Raw genomic sequence first — 26167 nt, 5'->3', positions numbered from 1 at the left:
CTCGCTCTCCTTACACCCGAGTGTGTTCCCTCATGCCCCATTTGGACTGGGCACACAAGCCTGGTCTGCGTCTCTGCTGTGAGTGTGTGAGTTTGAGTGTGAGCGTGAGAAGTGGCTGTGCAGACTACAGGACTTATCTGAGTGGACTCACTCACTGCATAAAGGCCTTTATTCGTCTACAGCTGACTCCCTACGTACAGGTATAGATTGTTTTTGAAACATTTTATTCAACCTTTATTTAACCAGGCAAGTCAGTCAATGTGTGCTTAATAATGTGCGTTTGTGGTCTCTCTAAGTCTTCAATAGGTGTGAGTTTGTTGCTACTGTCTCTAGAACGGTTTGTTAGTCACAAAGTGTGACAATTGTTGAGACTCTTGTTGTGTCGATAAGTTCTGTCCGGTAGCGAGTGTGTTTGTGTTCAATAGGTATTTGTCGTCAAAAGGTATTGTGCGTTTGCTACTGTCTCCATATCTTGGAGTGCCACAGAGAATGTGCGCTATGTCTCAAGGCTTGCTCTGTCAAGTATTGAATAAAGCTAGATAATGTGTGTGTGTTTCAATGCATGTGTTGTACAGTAGGTTCTCTCAGTCTCCTTAAGTGCTCTGCTCTGGTTGCTGTCATTTATCTGTGAAGTATTCAATCAATCCGCTTGAACAATCGGAACGTGTGCCTTCTGTGAATTTGTGCCTTCTGTGAATGTGTGCCTTCTGTGAATGTGTATTGTCAAGGGTTGCATTTATAGTCTGAATTCAATCTGACTTCTTCAACAATAGATGAAACGAATAAAGTAAAATGCACATATGGAAAATGATTTTACTTTGTGCAAAGCAAATACTCCTGCGTGTGACTATTTTCACATATAGTCCTCTTCAAAATAACCGATCTCAGTCCTCTTTAAAGTGAACTCTTGGGTAAAAGAAAAGCAAAATAACTCAGTTCTCTTTGTATTCACACTGCCCATGCCTTTGAATGAGGACCCCAACTCTTTTGCCATTTCACTTAACCTATTTTGTGGTCGGAGTCCTCTTTGCATTCACATTGCCATGTTTAGAAAGGAACCAAGATCTTTTTCCAAAATTTACTCAATGAACTCTGGGTTTTCACAAAGAGCAGTACAAGCCATTCCATCAGATTGTGTTATCAACAGCAAGATATACCTACTTACATTTTGGAAGTTACTATATTGCATTTTGTTAAAAGATGAGACCTAATAATTATAATCAGTAGACAATATTAACATCTAAATATTATTGGTAACAGAATAAATAGCAGAAGAATACTGCAGATTAAATAATGCTGTAATAGATGAGACCCTAAATGTAGGATACTGGCCCTTTAAGTGTTAGCATCGCTTTTGTGGTTAGCGCTATCCGGAATCTTTGTGTTGTCCCTACCCTAAATCCTAAACTCAACCCCTAGCCTAACCCTAACCTTAACCATAAACCATAAACCTTACCTAACCTTAACCCTAACTTTAACCCTTACCTTAGCCATTTTAAATGTCAACTTCTACAGGGTACAAAACTCATATTTTGGCATTTCTGTGCATCCTTGACAATGGCTAATCAATATCTAAAAACAGCAAACGTTTTTTCCACCAACCTGGACATCATCATCTTTTCTCTTTTGTGGCACCAATGTCAGGGGTTATGGCTGGGGAAACGGTGTTGCAATAGTCTAGTGTGTACTACGGGAAAAGGGTCAAGCAAAACCTGCTGAGCTTCGTCTTCACATTGCCCTAAACAAAGGGAACCGGACAGCGGAATTCAAGCGAACCAAACTCTCTAGATGATCTCAGTTTAGTTCGCTTCTGGGTCTCTTTTGAGGGCTGTGAGTCCCTTTGGCGTGTTCAAGCAATTAAGCGAACTGCACTGAGTTCACAAGAATTGTCTGAAAGGTACCAAGTGTGAAAACACCCTAAAATACAGACTAAAGTAGTAGAAACTTACTTAAATACTTACTTACTTTCTCAAGTTAGTAACCTCCATTTATTTTAGTGATCAGATGTTTGTATTTTTGTATTACATTTTTTTAGGGGGTAGATCAGCTTTAATATTGCAGATAGATTGTAGCTTCCATCACTGTAATTGTCTGCATCATTTCCAATCCCCCATATTTATTTTTGTAAATATCTACTGTATATATACCTATATTTAAAAATATATGTATTTTTATATGTACTATTAGGGGTAAAATATATGTATTTTACCCCTAATTGGAGTAAACTAATGGACAACAACACTTAGGCTTCTACTTCCAGCTTATACATTCTATATTCATTTTACGGACACAAGGTATTTTACAATAGTTATATTTTGTTTGTTTTTAATCTCACCCTTCAGCTACCATCAACCCCTCCCATCTGTCTCTTAACACCATCCATTTTTGACATTGATTATGAGGTAGCCTAGTGGTTAGAGTGTTGGGCCAGTAATTGAAAGGTTGGTGGATCAAATCCATGAGTTTACAAGGTATAAATCTGTCATTCTGCCCCTGAACAAGGCAGTTAACCCAGTGTTCCTAGGCCGTCATTGTAAATAAGAATTTGTTCTTAACTGACTTGCCTAGTTAAATAAAGGTTAAATCAAAATATATATATTTTTCAACTGTACTGTTATGTTTCACAAAAGTTCTGAACCTGTCTATGCTCATAGTTTCTATAGATTGTAAATTACATATTTTTGCTAAAAGTATTATATTATTGATCGACTGACTATGACTTTTCAAATCACCCAATAGTGCTATTTACAGAGTTAGGTCCAGGTAAATGTTGCACTTCTTCAACCATTCCCGGACTGCAATATTTTTGCAATATATATGGCACAGCTGTCAATTTTTTGTACCTTAAATGAAACTGGTATACTTTTATATTTAGCACAATTTTCTTTAACCAATTTTGATCTTTAATGCAGGGCCGACAGACAAGTTCCTTACTTTTTCCCCCTTCTACTTGCCTCTTCCATTTTTGTGGTAATGCTGCAATTAGTTGGTTGTAATTTTGGGTAGAGCAGCTTTTCCATATATTTGTGTTAGCTGCATGTGTGACATAACTCCACCAGTCCTATTCATGATATAATTCAAAAGATAACTTTTGAAAACTTCTTTTAAAATAATGTTTTTTTTAATCAATTAGTATGTTAGTTTGTTTTTCTTCCACCAAGCGTAGTGCATAAACCTATAAAACATTGCCTGTGCTCTCCTCCGGTACCTCTAAAAAGTGTCAGTTTAGAACATTTACATCATTTTTTATCATTGGAACACACACACTCTGGTAGCCTGGTTCCAGATCTGTGTGAACTTGATCTAATTCCTAACATGACTATTGCCATAACACTTTTCATTTTTTGTTTCAGGCACAGATAAAAACAACAGATATAGCTAGGGCAATAATCGGGAGTATGGCATAACAACTACAGTCAGAGTAGTTGGCTAAAGAACAAACTGGGTTCTGAGGTGTTTTTCTATTTAAAATGTTCTCTTTCATTTCCTCCTCTTTGTATTGCATTGATCTTACCCCTCTGATCTAACTCCTGACTGTTGTTGTCTTACATGGCCTAACAATGATAGTCAGACAAGATTGCTAAAGTACAAACAAATCTGGGACAATGCAGGTTGGATTATTTGAGTTATTCTATTCAAAATGGCTACTTTCCTTTGGCTTCTTTCCCCTTCTGGTGACATTTGAAGTGATCAGGACAGCTTTTCATGTGTCTGTTATTTAATCAAGCCTGATGATAAACAAGTATACCCTAGGGATCAGGAATGATGCCAACACAACTCATTATTACACTGAAACTCAATAGGGCTGTTGTGGTAGTGTAACTGCTGCTGATTATATGGACGCACGCACGCACGCACGCACGCACGCACGCACGCACGCACGCACGCACGCACGCACGCACGCACGCACGCACGCACGCACACACACACACACACACACACACACACACACACACACTGATACGGACTGACTTCTTGTCCATGGTTCCCATATGATCTGTGGAGTGCACCAATTTTATCTTTCACTTCAAGCTAGTAATACATAATACAGAACATCTACTTCGTGCATGACACAAGTAATCTTTCCAACAATTGTTTACAGACAGATTATTTCACTTATAATTCACTGTATCACAATTCCAGTGGGTCAGAAGTTTACATACACTAATTTGACTGTGCCTTTAAACACCTTGGACAATTCCATAAAATTATGTTATGGCTTTAGAAGCTTCTGATAGGCTAATTCACATCATTTGAGTCAATTGGAGATGTACCTGTTGATGTATGTCAAGGCCTACCTTCAAACTCAGTGCCTCTTTGCTTGACATCATGGGAAAATCAAAAGAAATCAGCCAAGACCTCAGAAAATAAATTGTAGACCTCCACAAGTCTGGTTCATCCTTGGGAGCAATTTCCAAATGCCTGAAGGTACCACGTTCATCTGTACAAACAATAGTACGCAAGTATAAACACCATGGGACCACGCAGCCGTCATACCGCTCAGGAAGGAGACGCGTTCTGTCTCCTAGAGATGAACGTACTTTAGTGCGAAAAGTCCAAATCAATCCCAGAACAACAGCAAAGGACCTTGTGAAGATGCTGGAGGAAACAGGTACAAAAGTGTCTATATCCACAGTAAAATGAGTCCTATATCAACATAACCTGAAAGGCCGCTCAGCAAGGAAGAATCCACTGCTTCAAAACCGCCATAAAAAAAGCCAGACTACGGTTTGCAACTGCACATGGGGACAAAGATCGTACTTTTTGGAGAAATGTCCTCTGGTCTGATGAAACAAAAATAGAACTGTTTGGCCATAATGGCCATTGTTGTTTGGAGGAAAAAGGGGGACGCTTGCAAGCCGAAGAACACCATCCCAACCGTGAAGCACGGGGGTGGCAGCATCATCTTGTGGGGGTGCTTTGCTGCAGGAGGGACTGGTGCACGTCACAAAATAGATGGCATCATGAGGGAGGAAAATTATGTGGATATATTGAAGCAACATCTCAAGACATCAGTCAAGAAGTTAAAGCTTGGTCGCAAAGGGGTCTTCCAAATGGACAATGACCCCAAGCATACTTCCAAAGTTGTGGCAAAATGGTTTAAGGACAACAAAGTCAAGGTATTGAAGTGGCCGTCACAAAGCCCTGACTTCAATACTATAGAAAATTTGTGGGCAGAACTGAAAAAGCGTGTGCAAGCTAGGCCTACAAACCTAACTCCGTTACACCAGCTCTGTCAGGAGGAATGGGCCAATATTGGTGTCATAGGAAGGCCAAAAAGATCATCAAGGACAACAATCACCCCGCTATCATCCAGAAGGCGAGGTCAGTACAGGTGCATCAAAGCGGGGACCGAGAGACTGAAAAACAGTTTCTATCTCAAGGCCATCAGACTGTTAAACAGCCATCACTAACATTGAGTGGCTGCTGCCAACATACTGACTCATCTCTAGCCACTTTAATAATGAAAAAATGTATGTAACAAATGCATCACTAGCCACTTTAAACAATGCCACTTTATATAATGTTAAAATACCCTGCATTACTCATCTCATATGTATATACTGTACTCTACACCATCTACTGCATCTTGCCTATGCCGCTCGGCCATCGCACATTCATATATTTTTATGTACATATTCTTATTCATTCCTTTTAATGTTACATTTAATGTTAGTGGTGGCTGTTTAACAGTCTGATGGCCTTGAGATAGAAGCTGTTTTTCAGTCTCTCGGTCCCTGCTTTGATGCACCTGTACTGACCTCGCCTTCTGGATGATAGCGGGGTGAACAGGCAGTGGCTCGGGTGGTTGTTGTCCTTGATGATCTTTATGGCCTTCCTGTGACATCGGGTGGTGTAGGTGTCCTGGAGGGCAGGTAGTTTTCCCCCGGTGATGCGTTGTGCAGACCTCACTACCCTCTGGAGAGCCTTACGGTTGTGGGCGGAGCAGTTGCCGTACCAGGCGGTGATACAGCCCGACAGGATGCTCTCGATTGTGCATCTGTAGAAGTTTGTGAGTGCTTTTGGTGACAAGCCGAATTTCTTCAGCCTCCTGAGGTTGAAGAGGCGCTGCTGCGCCTTCTTCCGGCGCCGACAGAGATGGCCGCCTCGCTTCGCGTTCCTAGGAAACTATGCAGTATTTAGTTTTTTTACGTGTTAAGATGGTGTTAAGAGACAGATGGGAGGGGCTGAATGGAGCTGAACGTTGGGACTAATAACAACTAATAACCACAAGATAACTAATGTAAAACATACTGTGCCCGTAAAACGTATATACAGGTTAGGAACTTTTTTGAAAGAGCACAGTTGAAAGACATAGAAATCAAATCGGATGGACATCATAAATATATGGGAAAGGTTGAGGGTAGAAGGAGGACAAGTTAAAAACAAACAAAATAAAACTATTGTAAAATAGACTGTGTCCATAAAATGTATATAGTATGTACAGTATGAGCTGGAAATACACGCCTAAGAGTTGTTGTTCACTAGTTTGCTCCAATTGGGGGAGGGGTGGTAGGGTTGGAAGGTAATAAAGGAGAAAAAAATATTTAAAAATATCAAATTAAAATACATTTAAAAAAAGACAATGAAGGAGTGGCTTCGGGACATGTCTTTGAATGTCCTTGAGTGGCACAGCCAGAGTCCCGATTGAACATCTCTGAGAGATCTGAAAATAGCTGTGCAGTGACACTCCCCATCCAACCTGACAGCTTGAGAGGATCTGCAGAGAAGAATGGAAGAAACTCCCCAAATACAGCTGTGCTAAGCTTGTAGCGTCATACCCAGGAAGACTTGAGGCTGTAATTCCTGCCAAAGGTCCTTCAACAAAGTACTGAGTAAAGAGTCTGAATACTTATGTAAATGAGGAAAATGCACTGTGTATTTTGATTGGTGATTTTCTGCATTTATCAAAAGTCCCATCAGGTAACCTGATTTCCGATGTGTCCATGTAAACAGGATTATTAGGGAAATCGTTATTCTTGCAAAGCATGTAAACATTATAAACAAACTATTATATTCATCTGACTATCCACAATTGTATTATTGTGTGCATATAACCGTGCGCAATGTGATTTTCTAGATTGTCAAGGAAATCGTCTGACGACAACAAGTCTGTGATCGAATCCCATTGTCTCTGATTGACACCTCTGATTGAATCCCAGCTAGTGTGTGTGTGTGTGTGTGTTTGTGTGTGTATGTACGCTGTATAGCAAAAGAGCAGTGTGATGTAACATTTGACAGGAGATCCCCCTTCCCTGCCCTTTCATAAATCATTTTCTGGTACGTTTTTCACACACTGTAAACAGCCATCATATAAAACAAGTGTGACGGTGATGCAGTTTGATGCGGTCTGTATCACCATGTTCTCTTGATCGTGTCCTGATATAGTTTGAACAGGACATGACCTGTTCAACCTTTGATTCCCGACCTGGTCAGGCATGTACAGTATGGAGTAATGATGACTCCAGTGGAAAGCTGTCCCAGTGCGGACATGACAAACGGGAAATATAAATGAAATGGAAAGAATAAACGGAACGGGCGTCATAGGGATGGAGATTAGAGGATTCATATCCGACCAGTCATGTGTACAATGATTCATCAGGTCACGAGGACAGGAAAAACTCCTGGCCCTGATCATGGTGTATTCTTGCAACAGAACAGCAACCATATTATCATATGAGAATGTATTCAACCTTTTTAGAGTCATAGTAAATGTTCCTGCAATAGCGTGTGTGTAGGTGGCAGGGAAGTCAGGCGCAGGAGAATCGAACTTGGTATAAATGGAGTCGTTTAATAGACTTTAATAAAACTCCAAAACCAAATTTACAAAATAAATAAAAGTGGGTACAAGAACCCGTCGCGCACCAATACATAATACACGAACATACAAACAAACAATCTCCGACAAGGACATGATGGGAAACAGAGGGTTAAATACACAACACGTAATTGATGGGATTGGAATCAGGTGTGAAGGAAGACAAGACAAAACCAATGGAAAATGAAAAATGGATCAGTGATGGCTAGAAGATCGGTGACGTCGACCAAGGAGAGGGACCGACTTCGGCAGAAGTCGTGACAGTTCCAGAATCCTCACTGCTCTTTGTTTTTCTTTCTACACTTTTTATATCACCTTTATTTAACTAGGCAAGTCAGTTAAGAACAAATTCTTATTTACAATGACGGCCTAGGAACAGTGGGTTAACTGCCTTGTTCAGGGGTTAGAACGACAGATTTTTACCTTGTCAGCTCAGGAATTCGATCTAACAACCTTTCGGTTACTGGCCCAATGCTCTAACCACTAGGGTACCTGCGGCCCCAAACTTACCCTAACAGGGAAACCAGATCGGCCAGTATCTGCGTTGCCAAACCCTAAAATAGAACTTGGTTCTATTTGAGATGCTCTACGCTAGGGATCATCAACTAGATGATATAGTTTAACCACAATATTTGTTGTATTATTTGTTCTGTCTTTTCTGGTGGATTAAACTGAAATTGCAACCAAGTTTCTATGACTTGTTAAAAAAATAATTATATTTTTATCACGTTTCAGGAGAAGACCCAGATGCAGACAGTGTTGAAGTAACACAAGTTTATTACTAGAACAGGGGGCAGGCAAAATGACAGGTCAAGGACAAGCAGAGGTTAGTAACCCAGATCAGAGTCCATAAGGTACAGAACGGCAGGCAGGCTCAGGGTCAGGGCAGGCAGAATGGTCAAAACCGGGAACACTAGAAAACAGGAACTAGAAGAAGACAGGGGCAAGGGGAAAAACACTGGTAATTTTGACTAACAAAACGAACTGGCAACAGACAAACAGAGAACACAGGTATAAATACACTGGGGATAATGGGGAAGATGGGCCTCCACCTGGAGGGGGGTGGAGACAAGCACAAAGACAGGTGAAACAGATCAGCGTGTGACAATTTTGGAGATGATTTCATTTTCAAATAACCGAAATCTGAATAATGTGAAAAAGGCCATTCTTGAACATGGGGTGAGACATTCTTACTAATTTGCTAGAGAACAAGTTCAGATTTAAGTATAACTTTTGTATGACTGATGCCTTTAGTGAGAGGTCTAATGCTTTAACATGTAATAATTTCTGCCCTCCGAATTCAGTACACTATAACATGAAATGAAAATGACTTTCTGTCAAAATTAGAAACATATAATATCTGAAAATGTAGCTAGCTCGACTCTCTTACCCGTATACATGGAATGGACACTTCTCCCTGTCGAGGATGCCATGGTTAGCCTTGCTTAGTTTGAAGATGTAATCCAGAGACAGGTGTTTTTTCCATCTCTTAGCTATTATACTCTAATTCCACTGATTTCAAAACTCGGCCCTCCAGAAAGTGGAGGGCAACATTTATGCAGTTCTACCTCCGATATAATATTTTTTTTAAAGCTGCGTTAGACAGGATTACCTACACATACTGACCAGCTCAAATAGACAGAAACGTGTTACATGGCAGACCAATCTGAACTCATCTCCCGGCATGTCCTGCCCACTCATGATCTCAGCCAATCATGGCTAGTGGGAAAGTTGCTCGCTTTTTCTGTGGCTAAATGCCATCTTGTAATTACAGATGGCATAAAAGTTTGTTATTAAGGTACATGAAAGTTCACATTTTCCAGAAGGCATTTCTGCCAAAAAACGCATTTTGATTTTTAAAAAAAGTTGATGTTCAAATGGCTCCTGTGAAGTATTGATGCGCGACATATGTTTAGATTCCTGAAACTAGTCAGATTTTGTGACATTACAGCCTTATTCTAAAATGGATGAAATCGTTTTTTTCTTCTCATCAATCTACACACAATACCACATAATGTCAGAGAAAAAAAAGGTTTTTAGAAATTTTACAAAAAATATATACACTGCTCAAAACAATAAAGGGAACACTAAAATAACACATCCTAGATCTGAATGAATGAAATATTCTTATTAAATACTTTTTTCTTTACATAGTTGAATGTGCTGACAACAAAATCACACAAAAATTATCAATGGAAATCAAATTTATCAACCCATGGAGGTCTGGATTTGGAGTCACACTCAAAATGAAAGTGGAAAACCACACTACAGGCTGATCCAACTTTGATGTAATGTCCTTAAAACAAGTCAAAACGAGGCTCAGTAGTGTGTGTGGCCTCCACGTGCCTGTATGACCTCCCTACAACGCCTGGGCATGCTCCTGATGAGGTGGCGGATGGTCTCCTGAGGGATCTCCTCCCAGACCTGGACTAAAGCATCCGCCAACTCCTGGACAGTCTGTGGTGCAACGTGGCGTTGGTGGATGGAGCGAGACATGATGTCCCAGATGTGCTCAATTGGATTCAGGTCTGGGGAACGGGCGGGCCAGTCCATAGCATCAATGCCTTCCTCTTGCAGGAACTGCTGACACACTCCAGCCACATGAGGTCTAGCATTGTCTTGCATTAGGAGGAACCCAGGGCCAACCGCACCAGCATATGGTCTCACAAGGGGTCTGAGGATCTCATCTCAGTACCTAATGGCAGTCAGGCTACCTCTGGCGAGCACATGGAGGGCTGTGCGGCCCCCCAAAGAAATGCCACCCCACACCATGACTGACCCACCGCCAAACCGGTCATGCTGGAGGATGTTGCAGGCAGCAGAACGTTCTCCATGGCGTCTCCAGACTCTGTCACATGTGCTCATGTGCTCAGTGTGAACCTGCTTTCATCTGTGAAGAGCACAGGGCGCCAGTGGCGAATTTGCCAATCTTGGTGTTCTCTGGCAAATGCCAAACGTCCTGCACGGTGTTGGGCTGTAAGCACAACCCCCACCTGTGGACGTCGGGCCCTCATACCACCCTCATGGAGTCTGTTTCTGACCGTTTGAGCAGACACATGCACATTTGTGGCCTGCTGGAGGTCATTTTGCAGGGCTCTGGCAGTGCCCCTCCTTGCACAAAGGCGGAGGTAGCGGTCCTGCTGCTGGGTTGTTGCCCTCCTACGGCCTCCTCCACGTCTCCTGATGTACTGGCCTGTATCCTGGTAGCGCCTCCATGCTCTGGACACTACGCTGACAGACACAGCAAACCTTCTTGCCACAGCTCGCATTGATGTGCCATCCTGGATGAGCTGCACTACCTGAGCCACTTGTGTGGGTTGTAGACTCCGTCTCATGCTACCACTAGAGTGAAAGCACCGCCAGCATTCAAAAGTGACCAAAACATCAGCCAGGAAGCATAGGAACTGAGAAGTGGTCTGTGGTCACCACCTGCAGAACCACTCCTTTATTGGGGGTGTCTTGCTAATTGCCTATCATTTCCACCTGTTGTCTATTCCATTTGCACAACAGCATGTGAAATTTATTGTCAATCAGTGTTGCTTCTTAAGTGGACAGTTTGATTTCACAGAAGTGTGATTGACTTGGAGTTACATTGTGTTGTTTAAGTGTTCCTTTTATTTTTTGGAGCAGTGTAGATAACTGAAATATCACATTTACATAAGTAATCAGACCCTTTACTCAGTACTTTGTTGAAGGACCTTTGGCAGCGATTAAAGCCTCAAGTCTTCTTTGGTATGACGCTACAAGCTTGACACAACTGTATTTGGGGAGTTTCTCCCATTATTCTCTGCAGATCCTCTCAAACTCTGTCAGATTGGATGGGGAGCGTTGCTGCACAGCTATTTTCAGGTCTATCCCCAAAAAATTGATTGGGTTCAAGTCTGGGCTCTGGCTGGGCCACTCAAACTTCTTCCATTTAAGAATGATGGAGGCCACTGTGTTCTTGAGGACCTTCAATGTTGCAGAATTTTTTTGGTACCCTTCCCCAGATCTGTGTCTCAACACAATCCTGTCTTTGAGCTCTACGGACAATTCCTTCAACATCATGGCTTGGTTTTTGCTCTGACATGCACTGTCAACTGTGGGACCTTATGTAGACAGGTGTGTGCCTTTCCAAATCATGTCCAATCAATTGAATTTACCACAGGTGGACTCCAATCAAGTTGTAGAAACATCTCAAGGAAGTCAATGGAAGTCTCATAGCAAAGTGTCTGAATACTTAAATAAGTATGGTATTTATTTATTTTCTTTTTTTCAAACCTGTTTTCGCTTTGCCATTATGGTGTATTGTGTGTAGATTGATGAGGAACATGTTTTATTTAATCAATTTTAGAATAAGGCAGTAACATGACAAAATGTGGACAAACGGAAGGGGTCTGAAAACTTTCCAAATGCACTGTATATCAAAACTAATTTCACACATACAGTACCAGTAAAAAGTTTGGACACACCTACTCATTCAAGAGTTTTTCTTTATTTTTACTATTTTCTACATTGTAGAATAATAGCGTAGACATCAAAACTATGAAATAACACATATGGAATCATGTAGTGACCAAAAAAGAGTTCAACAAACCAACATATATTTTATATTTGAGATTCTTCAAAGTTGCCTTGATGACAGCTTAACAGAGTCTTGGCATTCTCCATTAGTTACCTCCAATTAGGGGAGGGGTGGTAGGGTTAGGAGAAAATAATAAAGAAAAATATATTTTAAAAATAATAATACAAAATGATAATATATATTTCACAATATTTTTTTTTATTATTCTTAAAAAAATATATGTTCCTTTATTTACCCCTAACACTACCACTCCTACCCTAATTTGAGTAAACTAATTGACAACAACACGTAGGCTTCTACTTCCAGCACAGGCGTACAATATACATTTTACGGACAGTGTATTTTAAAAGTTATGTTTTGTTTGTTTAAAAAATATATATATGGGGGATTGGAAATTATTTAGACAATAACTTTCATGAAAGCCACAATCTATCTGCAATATCCCTCCCAATGTGTTCTTCAATCTCATAAAATATTAGAAAAGGCAAAGTGCCATTATCCTCACAAGGTGAGGTATTGAAAGGTACTGAAAACAGGGGTACCAATCATTTTGACCCCTATCTTTATTAGATTTTTTTTAAACTTTCTTTGAGCCATTGTTTTGGGGGGGGGGGGGGGTTCAAAAAATGTCAGCATACAATATACTGTGGCTCAGTATCTGTGTTATTTATTTCATATAGTCTTCATCAGGAGTGCCAATAATTTTGGACCTGACTGTACACACACACACACACACACACACACACACACACACACACACACACACACACACACACACACACACACACACACACACACACACACACACACACACACACACACACACATTATAAACACACACATTCCTCAGCTCCAGTCTGGGTAAGGATTTGTCAAAATGGACCACCAGAGTAGAGTGGGGGGTTTCGATGAGCTTTTGTCCCAACCCACTAGTCCTGTATGGGTCAGTTGTTTGGAGCCGCACCCACCCCACGCCGACCACATCAATTCCGAGCCCCACCCGATGCCCGATATAAGGACGGATTTTTCTTTGCAACCTGACCCACCTGCATAGAATTGATCCGTGACCCGCCAAGAAACATCTATTTATTTCATTGTTTTTCAGACTCCAGAGTAGTAGCATAGGCTATCTTTAGGTTAGGTTGTCTGCAGGTATATTCAACACTTGGATAAACCATGCCATTCATTTTTTTATTTTCACAATGAGATGCGGCACATTGACAATTCAAATCGCTCTGGAAAAAAAAGTCCTTCTAGTGAAAGCCTATAGCCGACAAAACAAAACAAGACCTTTACATTCAATATTGTTTAGATAATCAAATAGTTTAATTTAAACTTAAATAAACAATTCCCAGAATCGAATATAGGCTGCAAAAATAAATGTTTTTAGTAGACTATAGCCTACTCAAACTTTTACCAGCCGCACCGGTTTAAACTTGATATGGCCTGTGTATGGTCTAAATGAACAAAAGCCTGAATTAACGGAATAATTAACTGATAACAAACTGAATCAGCCTATCATAAACAAATACCTGCTTGCACTTTTTGCAGGCTGGGTATCCATCTACCAGGTTGTTGTCCTTGTCCACAATGACCTCCAAAATCCTTCCAAACCAAACCGGGGGATTTAACTCGCGCAGCACCTGTTTCCATGATGGTGTATTTCATAACCTTTATTTTTATTTCTCCGGTTAGGCCTAGGCCTACGTTAGTCATTTTTGAGTGAGCTAGGCTAGCCAGGAAAAGTACACTTGGCAACGTATTCTCACGTGGGAGGACGAAACATAAATGTTTCAACACCCCACAAATAACAAACAGTTCCCTGATCCACTGGGTGCATGGCTGGTCTTCTGTCTGCCTCACCGTTCACAGAGTGGAATTCGCAACAGAATACAACACAACAAGCTCCTGAGTTTGTAAGAAATCTTCGGAAACCGAGAACCTAACCGCGGGTTGAAAAAATGTTTTAAAAAATGTGCAGGTCATCCATGGAGAACCGCGGATATCCAACCAGATGCAGGACTCTAGAACACGTACACACATACATATACACACATATATTCCCTTGTTGCCAGTAGGGTACGGGGTCGTCAAAGTGGACCACCACGGATGGGGTTCATCCCAGCACCGTATTTGTTTTTTACTTACCATGTTGTCACCTTAATCCAACATGAAAGAAAACACCTCTTACTCCCTCCATTTTCTTTCTCATCTTACTCCCTCTTTTTTTCTTTCTTTCTCTCTCTCTCCTCTTACTCCCTCTTTTTTTTCTTGTTTCTGGTTTTCATTTGTTATTCTAGACCTCTTTAATTCCCTTCATCCTGTGCCCATTCCAATGACATGAGGTTGTTTATAAGGTTCTAGCTTCCTGGTAATCACCCAGGAATGAAATTGTAACCAGGTAGGAATGGATTCCATCTGAACACTTAAATCTGTCCTTCTCTCTTCCCCCCTTTACCATGTTCATACCATTCCATCCATTCCTTTACAGTGTCAAAGGATTAGGCTAAGTACAGCTACAGTATATTACATCAAATTCCACAAAATTACTTCATATGAATATACTGTACCCTAGACTGTTTTTCTAGTGTATAAAGGATTCTAGAACAGCATGTGTTACTCTAATGTTCTAGAGCAGCAGCTGATACTGATTCCAGAACATCAATATATACTGCAGGAGTATGGGCTAAGGTTCTATACCAGCTGATTCTGATTTCAGGACAGCATCTTCCTAGTCTGGTACTCTTTCTTCCAGTTTCTTTCTTGTTCCTTGCCAACTCCTAATGGACTTGTCATGTTTGTTGTGACAACGACAGAAATGGGGTTTGGCAAGAACATGAAGCGTTTGGCAACAGCGTAAACAGGCAGCATGGCTTGCATCTTCCCACAGCAAGATGATACATTCAAAGTCTATGTCTGTTTTCTGAGACCTACAGTTCTTCTACATTTGACCAGGGCCTATAGGGAATAGGGTGTCATTTGAGACGCACTTTATGATTGTTTCCCAAGCTTTGTGGGTCCAGTGTTAACCCAGAGGGAAAGGGCCTCAAACAGTGTCCTTCGGTTGCGAACTCTCTTCTTCTATTGTTCAGACATAGAATGGCCTGACTTTGGCCCCCTAGACATAGCCCTGAGCAGTCGAAAGAAAGCTTGTCTTCTGACTAAAACAAAACAAAACAAAATAGAAAGAAAACAGATGGATGGTTCTTTTTCCGTAAGAAATGTGTGTATGTGAGTGTGCACATACAATCCCGTGTGTATTTGTCTGACCCATTCAACTCTCAGAGAAAACTCAAATGACCACCTGCAGAGGACAAGGCAATTTCCCTATCATCATTCCTATCAAGCTACAGCATAATTATAATCAAGTTGTTGGGAAAGGGACATTCAGTAAAGATGTTTTTAAGCTCTCGGTAGGCCTAACCTTTGGCTATGTATGCGTCCCAAATGGCACTCTATTCCTATAGTGCACTTTTGACCACAGCCCTATGGGCTGTGGTCAAAAGTAGGAAACTATGTAAAGTAGGAAACTATGTAGCGAATAGGGTGCCATTTGGGACGCACCCTGTAGAGTAGATCCTAGTCAAAGATTATTTGATGGTTGGTTAATAGTTGAGGTAGTCCTTCTGGGATCCTTGGGACGTCGCTACTCCATGGAAGATTAAATCTAAGGAGGTTAGGGTTAGGTATGGGTTAAGGTTAGGGTAGGGTAGAGGTTAGGGTTAGGATTAGGGTTAAGGGTAGGGACATGCCAAGGACAGCAGTAACCTCGTGGAGATGGGTTGAAGCCAGCGATAATGATTTCCATAAAAATAGCCGCCTTCATGGTTTACTCTTCATTTGATACTTAGCTACAGTAAATTGTATGGTTTGAGGAAACCTATTAAAGAAAACATCATAGTAATTCAAATGTCGTTTGGGTACGAGGGTCTTGATTGTGGAAATGTTTTAACTTACTCAGCAATGTTTTCTATGATTGCCTTTTCATGTTTAAGTCATCTCTTTTCCTATCTTTCTCTCCTTTCATCTCCCTTCTTTCCCGTCTCTCCCTCTCATCTCCCACATGCCCTTTTCTCTCTCTGGCCCCTCCCCCTTCTAGGAGTACATTGTAAATGATATCAAGTAATTCAGTTCTTAGCTGTGATTGGTACTATGTGTAATGCCTCCAAGTAATAGCACATTAACCATTCTCTCCTCCCTCCCTCCCTCCCTCCCTCCCTCCCTCCCTCCCTCCCTCCCTCCCTCCCTCCCTCCCTCCCTCCCTCCCTCCAGGGGGACCATACGTGGGCGACCATGCTGGGCCAGAGTGTGCGTCTGCAGCCGGTGCCTATCCAGAGCCTATCTGAACTGGAGAGAGCCAGGCTGCAAGAGGTGGCCTGCTACCATCTCGGGGAGCGGGACCTTGACTTCAACATCAGCATCCCCAGAGGTACACAAGGACTTAGTTGCTATATGGCCAGGCCAGAAAGGACGACAGAGATATGTATACAGTGCTGGGCTCTGTCTAGATTGTAAAGCTCTTCAAAGCTCAATCGGGGTTTGTATCTGGAGGAGAGGGCCCTCGAATTCAACATCAGCATCCCCAGAGGTATGGAGGAAGTAGTAGTAGTAGTTACTGTATGGCCATGGTAGAAAGGACATAGATATGTAGTGCTATACGACATTGAAGTCCCCAAAGGTATGCAAGTGAGGAGAATTTACTATGGCCGTGTTAGAAAGGACGGACTGAAATATATAGTCGGCGTCCTGAAAAAGTATTGTATCTCTCTTCTTGGTGACTTTAATTTCTTAAACATAACACTTTTTATAAAATTCCTGAAATTATTACATTTTGCTCCTCCTGGTCTAGATTGTAGAGCTCTTCACTATGCAGTACATGGCATTGAACAAGGTGAAGAATGATAGCAATAGGGACATGATACAGTTGAAGTCCGAAGTTTACATACACTTAGGTTGGAGTCATTAAAACTCGTTTTTCAACCACTCCACACATTTCTTGTTAACAAACTATAGTTTTTGCAAGTCGGTTAGGACATCTACTTTGTGCATGACTCAAGTAATTTTTCCAACAATTGTTTACAGATTACAGTCAATTGGAGGTGTACCTTTGGATGTATTTCAATGCCTACCTTCAAACTCAGTGCCTCTTTGCTTGACATCATGGGAAAATTTAAATAAATCAGCCAAGACCTCAGAAAAGAAAAATTGACCTCCACAAGTCTGGTTCATCCTTGGGAGCAATTTCCAAATGCCTGAAGGTACCACGTTCATCTGTACAAACAATAATACACAAGTTTAAACACCATGGGACCACGCAGCCGTCACACCGCTCAGGATGGAGACGCGTTCTCTCCTAGAGATTAATGTACTTTGGTGCGAAAAGTGCAAATCAATCCCAGAACAACAGCAAAGGACCTTGTGAAGATGCTGGAGGAAACAGGTACAAAAGTATGTATATCCACAGTAAAACGAGTCCTTTATCAACATAACCTGAAAGGCCGCTCAACAAGGCAGAAGCCACTGCTCCAAAACTGCCATGAAAAAGCCAGACTACGGTTTGCAACTGCACATTGGGACAAAGGTCGTACTTTTTGGAGAAAGCCGAAGAACACCATCCCAACTCTGAAGCACGGGGGTGGCAGCATCATGTTGTGGGGGTGCTTTGCTGCAGGAGGGACTGGTGCACTTCACAAAATAGATGGCATCATGAGGCAGGGAAATTATGTGGATATATTGAAGCAACATCTCAAGACATCCGTCAGGAAGTTAAAGCTTGGTCGCAAAGGGCTCTTCCAAATGGACAATGACCCCAAGCATACTTCCAAAGTTGTGGCAAAATGGCTTAAGAACAACAAAGTCAAGATATTGGAGTGGCCATCACAAAGCCCTGACCTCAAACCTATCGAAAATTTGTGGGCAGAACTGTAAAAGCGTGTGCGAGCAAGGAGGCCTACAAACCTGACTCGGATACACCAGCTTTGTCAGGAGGAATGTGCCAAAATTCACCCAACTTTTTTGTGAGAATCTTGTGGAAGGCTACCCAAAAAGTTTGACCCACGTTAAACAATTTAAAGGCAATGCTACCAAATACTAATTGAGTCTATGTAAACTTCTGACCCACTGGGAAGGTGATGAAATAAATAAAAGCTGAAATAAATCATTCTCTCTACTATTATTCTGACATTTCACATTCTTAACATAAAGTGGTGATCCTAACTGACCTAAGACAGGGAATTTTTACTAGGATTAAATGTCAGGAATTGTGAAAAACTGAGTTTAAATGTATTTGGCTAAGGTGTATGTAAACTTACAACTTCAACTGTATATGATATAGAAACCCACTACATGTTTTCTGCTCATTCCACCACCACTCCCAGACTGTATTACCTCAATAAGTCTGAGTGAATTTTACAGTACAGCTCAGATATAGTCTTACAACTTAAGCTGAAAGAGTAGGAGTCAGAAGATTAGATACAACATTAAGATAAAAGTTTAAGTTTAAAAGCAACAATAGTAGGAGTAAGAAGGGTAAGAAGAGTAGGAGTAAGATGAGTAGGAGTAAGAAGAGTACTAAAGGAGTAAAAATAGTAAGAGTAAGAAGAGTGCTATAGGAGTAAAAATAGTAAGAGTAAGAAGAGTACTATAGGAGTAAAAATAGTAAGAGTAAGAAGCTTGGGAGTAAGAAGAGTACAAATAGTATTGTAGGAGTTTTTTATTTTACTAGGCAAGTCAGTTAGTAAGAACAGATCCTTATTTTCAATGATGGCCAAGGAACAGTGGGTTAACTGCCTTGTTCAGGGGTAGAACAACAGATTTCTATCTTGTCAGCTCAGGGATTCGATCTTGCAACCTTTCAGTTACTAGTCCAACGCTCTAACCACTAGACTACCTGCCGCCCCAGAGTAAGAAGAGTACTGTAGGAGTAAGAAGCTTCTGATTCTGAGGGGTCTTAGCATGCGACATTCCTCTCTCGTGTCACCCTGGGTTACATAAGAGGCATTAGTCTGATCTCAGTGCTTCTCCATGTAGTCTACGCAGAGACAGAAGAGGAAGCGAGTCACCCCACTCGTTGTTTTTTTTCTGGTTCAATAAAAGTCAATGAACTAAGGAGACCAGACCCAGCTGCTATTGCATTGGTGTCTATGGGGGACCCACCCCATTAAGTAGACCCGAACTGACAAATGTTTTCCATGGTAAACGGCCTGAGTGAACTCTCTTCATTTATCCACCATCTTTGGTCTACGTTCATACCGTTAACCTCTCAAACTTTTCAACCTTTGACCCCTGACCACTCTCTAGTCAGTGCTATGTAGTGTACGCTACCTAAGATAAGCAGACTGACAAGTCCATTGGTCAAAACAAGAGGATGACATTTAGACATTATAAAACATCTATTTTTATTGATTTATTGTGTGATTATATATATATTTTTTTACCTTGAACTAAAATAGAAGAAGGAATAGTGTCGAGTCGACTCACAAATTAAACTAATTGGAAAGTGCAACATTTTGCTCACAAAGACCTTCATCAAGACCTACTGTACTTTATCCAGCTCATCCATTCCTTTTGCCTCCATTGGTGACTTTTTATCCTGAAGTAAAACAGGAGAATGGACTCCCACACACTGTATAAATGTACAAATTAAACATGTGTTCAAAAGTGTAACGGTTCACTCACAGTTGTTAGGAATGGAGGTCTATTAGAATAGACTATAATACAGATGTGGGATCTTAATTTGATCACTATTTTGTTGCCCCTCAGTAAGGCATAGTCGCTGTCACACAGTTGCTATACAACCATACTGTACATTGTAGAGCATTCAAATGTGTTACCGTTACAGCATGTAACCAGTCATGGATGGAACAAAGAAAATCTGTCAAACATTTCAAATCAGTTTTCACCTAATCTGTTCCAGTACATTCTAATTATATGTCAACAATTCATTCCTTACAGAATCTTGAAATCAAATATTGTCAAAGTTATTGGACAACACTATATTATTAAGACTAAAATAGATTTTTTTTTTTACTGCATTTCATTCTCTGTTGAGCTGCAGAATACGTAAATAGAAAACAGTTAAATCAGTCAGTCAGGGTCAGATAACTCTATAGCAGCATGACTCGATATACAATATACTGTATAAATAAATAAAACACATACAAATATAAAACGGAGGGGGCCAGTGTTTATAACTGTCACAGGGAAGGGGGATCAGTCAGAGTCCGTAATGTTTGGGAATATTCCTGTCCCTCTCCCTGGGGTGGAGACCTCATACAGAGTCTCTGTTAGCTAGCCAGCCACCTCCCATGTGTGTTACTGCTGTGTCTTTGTCCCAAATGACACCCTATTTATTTTATAGCGCACTACTTTTGACCAAAGTCCATAGGGCTCTTATCAAAAGTAGTGCACTATAAAGGGAGTAGGCTGCCATTTTGGACACAACCTCCACTAGTTAGCCACCCAACTCCCCTGGTGTATCAGGCCCACTACTGTTTCAGTGATGGCTTATGTACAAAATATGGGAGCGAGCTGATGTCTGAGAAAGCACAGTACATGCACGCGCGTGCATGCACACACTCATGCACACACACACACACACACACACACACACACACACACACACACACACACACACACACACACACACACACACACACACACACACACACACACACACACAGTCTCGTACAGCTAATCTTGTGGAGACACACAATTCAGTCCCATTCAAAATTCTATGTTCCCTAACCCTAACCCTAAACCTTACCTTAACCCGTACTCTTAACCTTACCCTAACCCTAACCTTAACCCTAACCCTATCCTAACCAGGCCTCACCCAGAACAGATTGCCTGATCCCCTTAACCCCAAACCTAACCCCAAACCTAACCTTAACCTTAACCTAACCTTAACCTAACCTTAACCTTAACCCTAACCTTAACCCTAACCTCCATCTGTGGGAGCGAGTCCTCGCCAGCAGCCAAATTTATTGACTACTTCCTCAATCCCATCTCACAAAGGCACCCTAGCTACTACCTTAAGGATGCATATCATTTCATAGACACACTTCACAACATTTCAGTCCCAGCACATGCATACCTATTCACTATAGATATACTGTAGATTCTCTCTACACCAACATAGATATTTTGTCAGGTTTAGCAGCGGTGAAATCTGCAATCCAGATTCAGATAGACCAGACTCACACCTCCTACAGCTTCTAGAACTTGGATTAAGAATCAATGATTTCACATGTAATAATAAACACTACTTACAGATTCATGGGACGGCGATGAGCAAACATTTGCCCCAGCCTATATATCTATATGGCAGACTGGGAATTGACAGCCATGGATAAATGCCCATTGCATCCCGTGTTTTATAGACGATACCTGGATGATATCTTCGGAGTGTGGGAACACGATCTGGTACATTTCACAACATTCATTGAAATACTCAATAACCATCATCCTACCATAACAGTTAAATATGTCATCCACCCACAAACAATCAACTTCTTGGAAACAACTAATTTTTTCAAGAGACTGACACACACACACAGTCTCTTCACAAACAAAAGTATATTTCAAGGACACAGACACACACGCCCTACTTCACAAGTCCCGTTATCACCCAAAACATACATTCACTGGCATTGTCAAATCACAACTCATTTGATTCCGTAGACTATGTACACAACAGAAAGACTTTCATTCAGCCACACAGACCCCATTTAGTGCACTGGGGAAGAGGGGATACTCAAAGCGGTCATTGAGGTACATAAAGGCAAACACACTGGCAGGCCTCACCCAGAACAGAATGCTTGATCCCCCCTAACCTTAACCCTAACCTTAACTCTAACCTTAACCTTAACCCTAACCTTAACCCTAACCTTAACTCTAACCTTAACCTTAACCCTAACCTTAACCCTAATCTTAACCCTAACCTCCATAACTCTTCCTGCAGAACTCTGGACCAGGCACTGACTCCTGACCTGGGAGAACAGCCCACACCTATTCTTATCCCTTTCCCGATTCTGGGTCCGTATCCCTATCCCCCCCATCCTATCCCTGTCCTCCACCCTCAGACCTTTCCCAGACCCCCTGTTCCTATCCCCCCAACAGATACAGAACCCCAGATTATATCCATCACCAGCACCTTCTCAGACATAAACAGTCTCCTTCATTCTAGACTCAAAGTCGCTTTCACCCAAACACGACGTACATTTCCCCCACTCCAGGAATTCAGACCTTTATCAGCTGTTCGCAGAAACCCCAACCTAAGGGATCTCTTCATTTTTGTCAAATGTTCCAATAAGCCCACTCCAAAACCACCTATTGAACAACAGTACCATAGACAACTTCAACACGTTCAAAATCCACATGCACAAACCTCCAGTCCTATCCCACAACTCATGACCATTCAGAGCACCAACACTGTTTATGCCATAATATGCACATTATGCCACAACATTTATAGAGGAGAAACCGGTCACACAGTCTTGACACGCCTCAAACAGCACCTCTACACAATTGAAAAAAACACATTACAAACACACCTGGTGAAACACTTTCAAATCCACCCTACAACCTCCCTCTGCATTACCGGTCGGGAGATGAAAGCCTCCTGGACCATAGGCCAGAGAAGAGCAGCTGAATCAAGGTGGATATCCAAACTTAAGTCCTTGGCTCCACTTGGTATGAATGTTAAGGAGTAGTATAAAGTACTGATAGTGGGAGTTAGAGAGGGCCTAATTAAGAGAGCTGGAGGGGCCCCCGACACAAGGAGGAAGTTCAATAAAAAAATAATGTATTTAATTGCTTAATCTGGTTTTGTCTTTTTTATATTTTGCATTGAATTTTTATTATATTATGCACTTTAACATAGCACGTAATCCCTTCATCCTTTTTGGGGGGATTTCCAATTAAGTACTTACTTAATTATTTATTTATTTATTGAATTATTCCAGTATGCATGTTTTATTGTGATTTTATGTGAAATTTGGTTTAAGATTAAACCTTTTTACTTTCAAGATTTTATTGATAATTATCTTCCTCCTGTATTTGAACTGTTGTGGGTGACCCCTTGGAGCTCTCGGCCTCTCATGTTCTCCCACCCTCTCCAGACCTCTCCAACACAGAAACAGGGCAGAAAGTTCCAATAGGCCCGTGGAAAGTTTGATACCAACGTAAACATAAACCCTCTTAAACCTAACCCTAACCTTAACCCAAAAACCTAACCTTAACCCTAAACCTAACCCTAGCTCCTGACCCTAAAACTAACCCTAGCTCCTAACCCTAACCCTTAACGTAATTATAACCCTAACACTAATTCTAACCTTAACCCTAAACCCCCTAGAAATAGCATTTGTCCTCGTGGGGAATAACAAAATGTCCCGAGTTGGTCAAATTTTTGTTTGTTTACTATTGGTAGTTAAACACGTCCACACACACTGAAGACTCATATTATGGGAGCTATCTGCTTGAGGGATGGAGGGAGGTCGCCATAGGTTTCTATTCTGATCCCGCTGTTTGAGCCAATTCCAGAACCTCTGGTTTATTTTTACAGTGTGTGTGTGTGTGTGCATGCGTGTGTGTTTGTTTGTTGTTGGTTTCCTGGCAACGCCTTGGCTACGCTTGATGGATGGATTCTTTCTGAAATCTCTGTTCTTAGCAGTCAGAGTGGTGCTTATTTGGCAACTCTAGAGACTGACTTTTTATGTCTCATTTTCTCATGGATATAGGAAGCAATCCCACAGGGTCTGTCGTTATTTTCTTACTTCCTTTATTTCTCTTGCATGCTATTTCTGTCCTTCTGTTTCTTTCTCTCTCAGCCCCAATTGGGCCTTTCTTTCAGATTTTTTGCTTTGCCTAAATCTATCTCTCACCACTCTGTGTGTGTGTGTCAGTCCTCTAATCTTAAAGTGTGCAAGCCATTGGCAAACACACACACACACACACACACATCCCCAAACCTTAAGTGTGCACTCCATTGTCAAACACACACACACACATACTTAGTACATTGCATGTGGGAATACACACACACGGAGCGTTGAGTTTGCTCAAAGATTAACCCTTGCTCTGGCATGTGCCGAGTGGGAGGAGACGATTGCCGTGGAAATAAACTTTAATTTCCTGTAGTCATGGGAATTTGACCCCCTTTAAACCCTTGACACACACACACACACGCACACACATACACACACACAAACAAACCTCTTCACATGGGGATTTGACTGCTCGGATCATTTACATTTCGAGGCCTTCAAAACTCCTATCCGGTCAGCACTTAAGGATGAAGTTGCATCTAGACACTGGTGTGGAGTCAGTTCTGTTGTTTCCCCATTAGTGGTGAGGATTGGGATTCCGTGAGTTTAAGCTGATCCTAGATCTGTGCCCAGGCCCAATCATGTTGAGAGAAATGAAGAAAAATACATTGTAGTCATGGAAGATCAAGGATTCTGCAACAAACCAGTCCTAAACAGCAAAGGCGTGCTACCTTACAAACACACACACACGCAGACTGTACACACGACTGTGATCTTTAAAGCCCCGAAACCCAAACAGTGATGTCTTCCAGATAAAGCTCGTCAGAGGATGTTTAGGTTGTAAAATCACATCCTTGATCTGCATGTAGTTTCTCTGGTGTCACCCTCTGGCTAAAGGCTACAAAGGCAGTACAGGAGGCTGTGGCCTATACAAACACACACGCAAAGACTTGATGTTGTAAAAAGGTCTATTCTTAGTACCGCCTGAATTGAGGAATAGATGTCATTCTCAGGAAAGCAACTTGCCGCGGTGCGTTGGCGGGGCGTGCGGGCGGACATGTGTTTTCTTCTTCTCTTGTTTGGTCTTCACACGGGTGGAGATTTTGTGCTAATATTCGATCCCGGTTTACATGTGTGTATGTTTGTTTAGCATCGTTTATGGTTCCTTTTTTTACAAGGAGACGATATGGTGGGAGGAGTAGGAGAAAACCCAACATTACCGAGGATGTGTGCCAAATGACGCCCTATCCCCTGTATCAGGGCTCTCCAACCCTGTTCCTGGAGAGCTACCGTCCTGTAGGTTTTCACTCCAAACCTAATCTAGTGCACCTGATTCTAATAATTAGCTGTTTGATCATCTGAATCAGGGGTTGGAGCAAAAAGCTACAAGAGCGTAGCTCTTCAGGAACAGGGTTGGGGAGTTTTGACCAGGGCCGATAGGGCGTAGTGCGCTATACTGTATATAGGGAATAGGGTGTCATTTGGGTTGTGAATTCAAATAAACTGCAAGTGAGACGCAGATTATAAAGAAGCCAGTTAAAACGTCACCAGGCAAACGTTACATTACTCTTCACTCTCATGAACAAACAACCTCTTTTTGTCTTTTTGTCTTTTTTTAATTAACTACCTATTTTTTTTGTCCACTTTTTTCCAGAAATCCGTAAGAGGAGAAAATCGCTCAGGAGGAAGTTTGACTCCTTCTCCAAAGAAAAGAAAGAGAAAGAGCGAGGTAAGCCCCCCCCCCCCCCCCCCCCCCATAAACTAGATGATGAAGTGTCGAAATCTTTCACTGTGGGGGCGAAATCTTTCACATTTTGGAAGCGAAATCTTTCACTTCCAAAATGGCACCCTATATAGTGCACTATGTAGGGAATAGGGTGCTGTTAAGGATGCACACCTATGACTCAGTACTCTTTGTTAAAACCGGAGACCAAATACCATACCTCAGAAGGTCAGACAGACCAGAGTCATGTACTTAGATACACAGCTCTGAGACAGACTAACCGCTATTGACGTAGG

The 26167-nt window shown here is 41.6% G+C and overlaps 1 protein-coding gene across 2 annotated transcripts in view; it reads left to right on the top strand.

The window, feature by feature from the left end:
- Positions 1–26167, top strand: part of arhgap36 (Rho GTPase activating protein 36) — a 93564-nt gene that overhangs the window by 39181 nt on the left and 28216 nt on the right. The window contains exons 1-3 of one of the 2 annotated variants that reach the window (XM_038996254.1): positions 29–200; positions 16656–16812; positions 25803–25877. In XM_038996254.1, the coding sequence (XP_038852182.1) occupies positions 33–200; positions 16656–16812; positions 25803–25877 (400 nt within the window). In that variant the 5' untranslated portion in view covers positions 29–32. Of the gene's footprint in view, positions 1–28; positions 201–16655; positions 16813–25802; positions 25878–26167 lie in introns of those variants that run through there. The other variant, XM_038996255.1, reaches the window with a different exon arrangement.

The sequence above is a fragment of the Salvelinus namaycush genome, chromosome 6 (genome assembly GCF_016432855.1).
Source record: "Salvelinus namaycush isolate Seneca chromosome 6, SaNama_1.0, whole genome shotgun sequence".
Lineage (NCBI taxonomy): Eukaryota > Metazoa > Chordata > Actinopteri > Salmoniformes > Salmonidae > Salvelinus > Salvelinus namaycush.
This window is presented reverse-complemented; position numbering and strand designations above follow the sequence as displayed.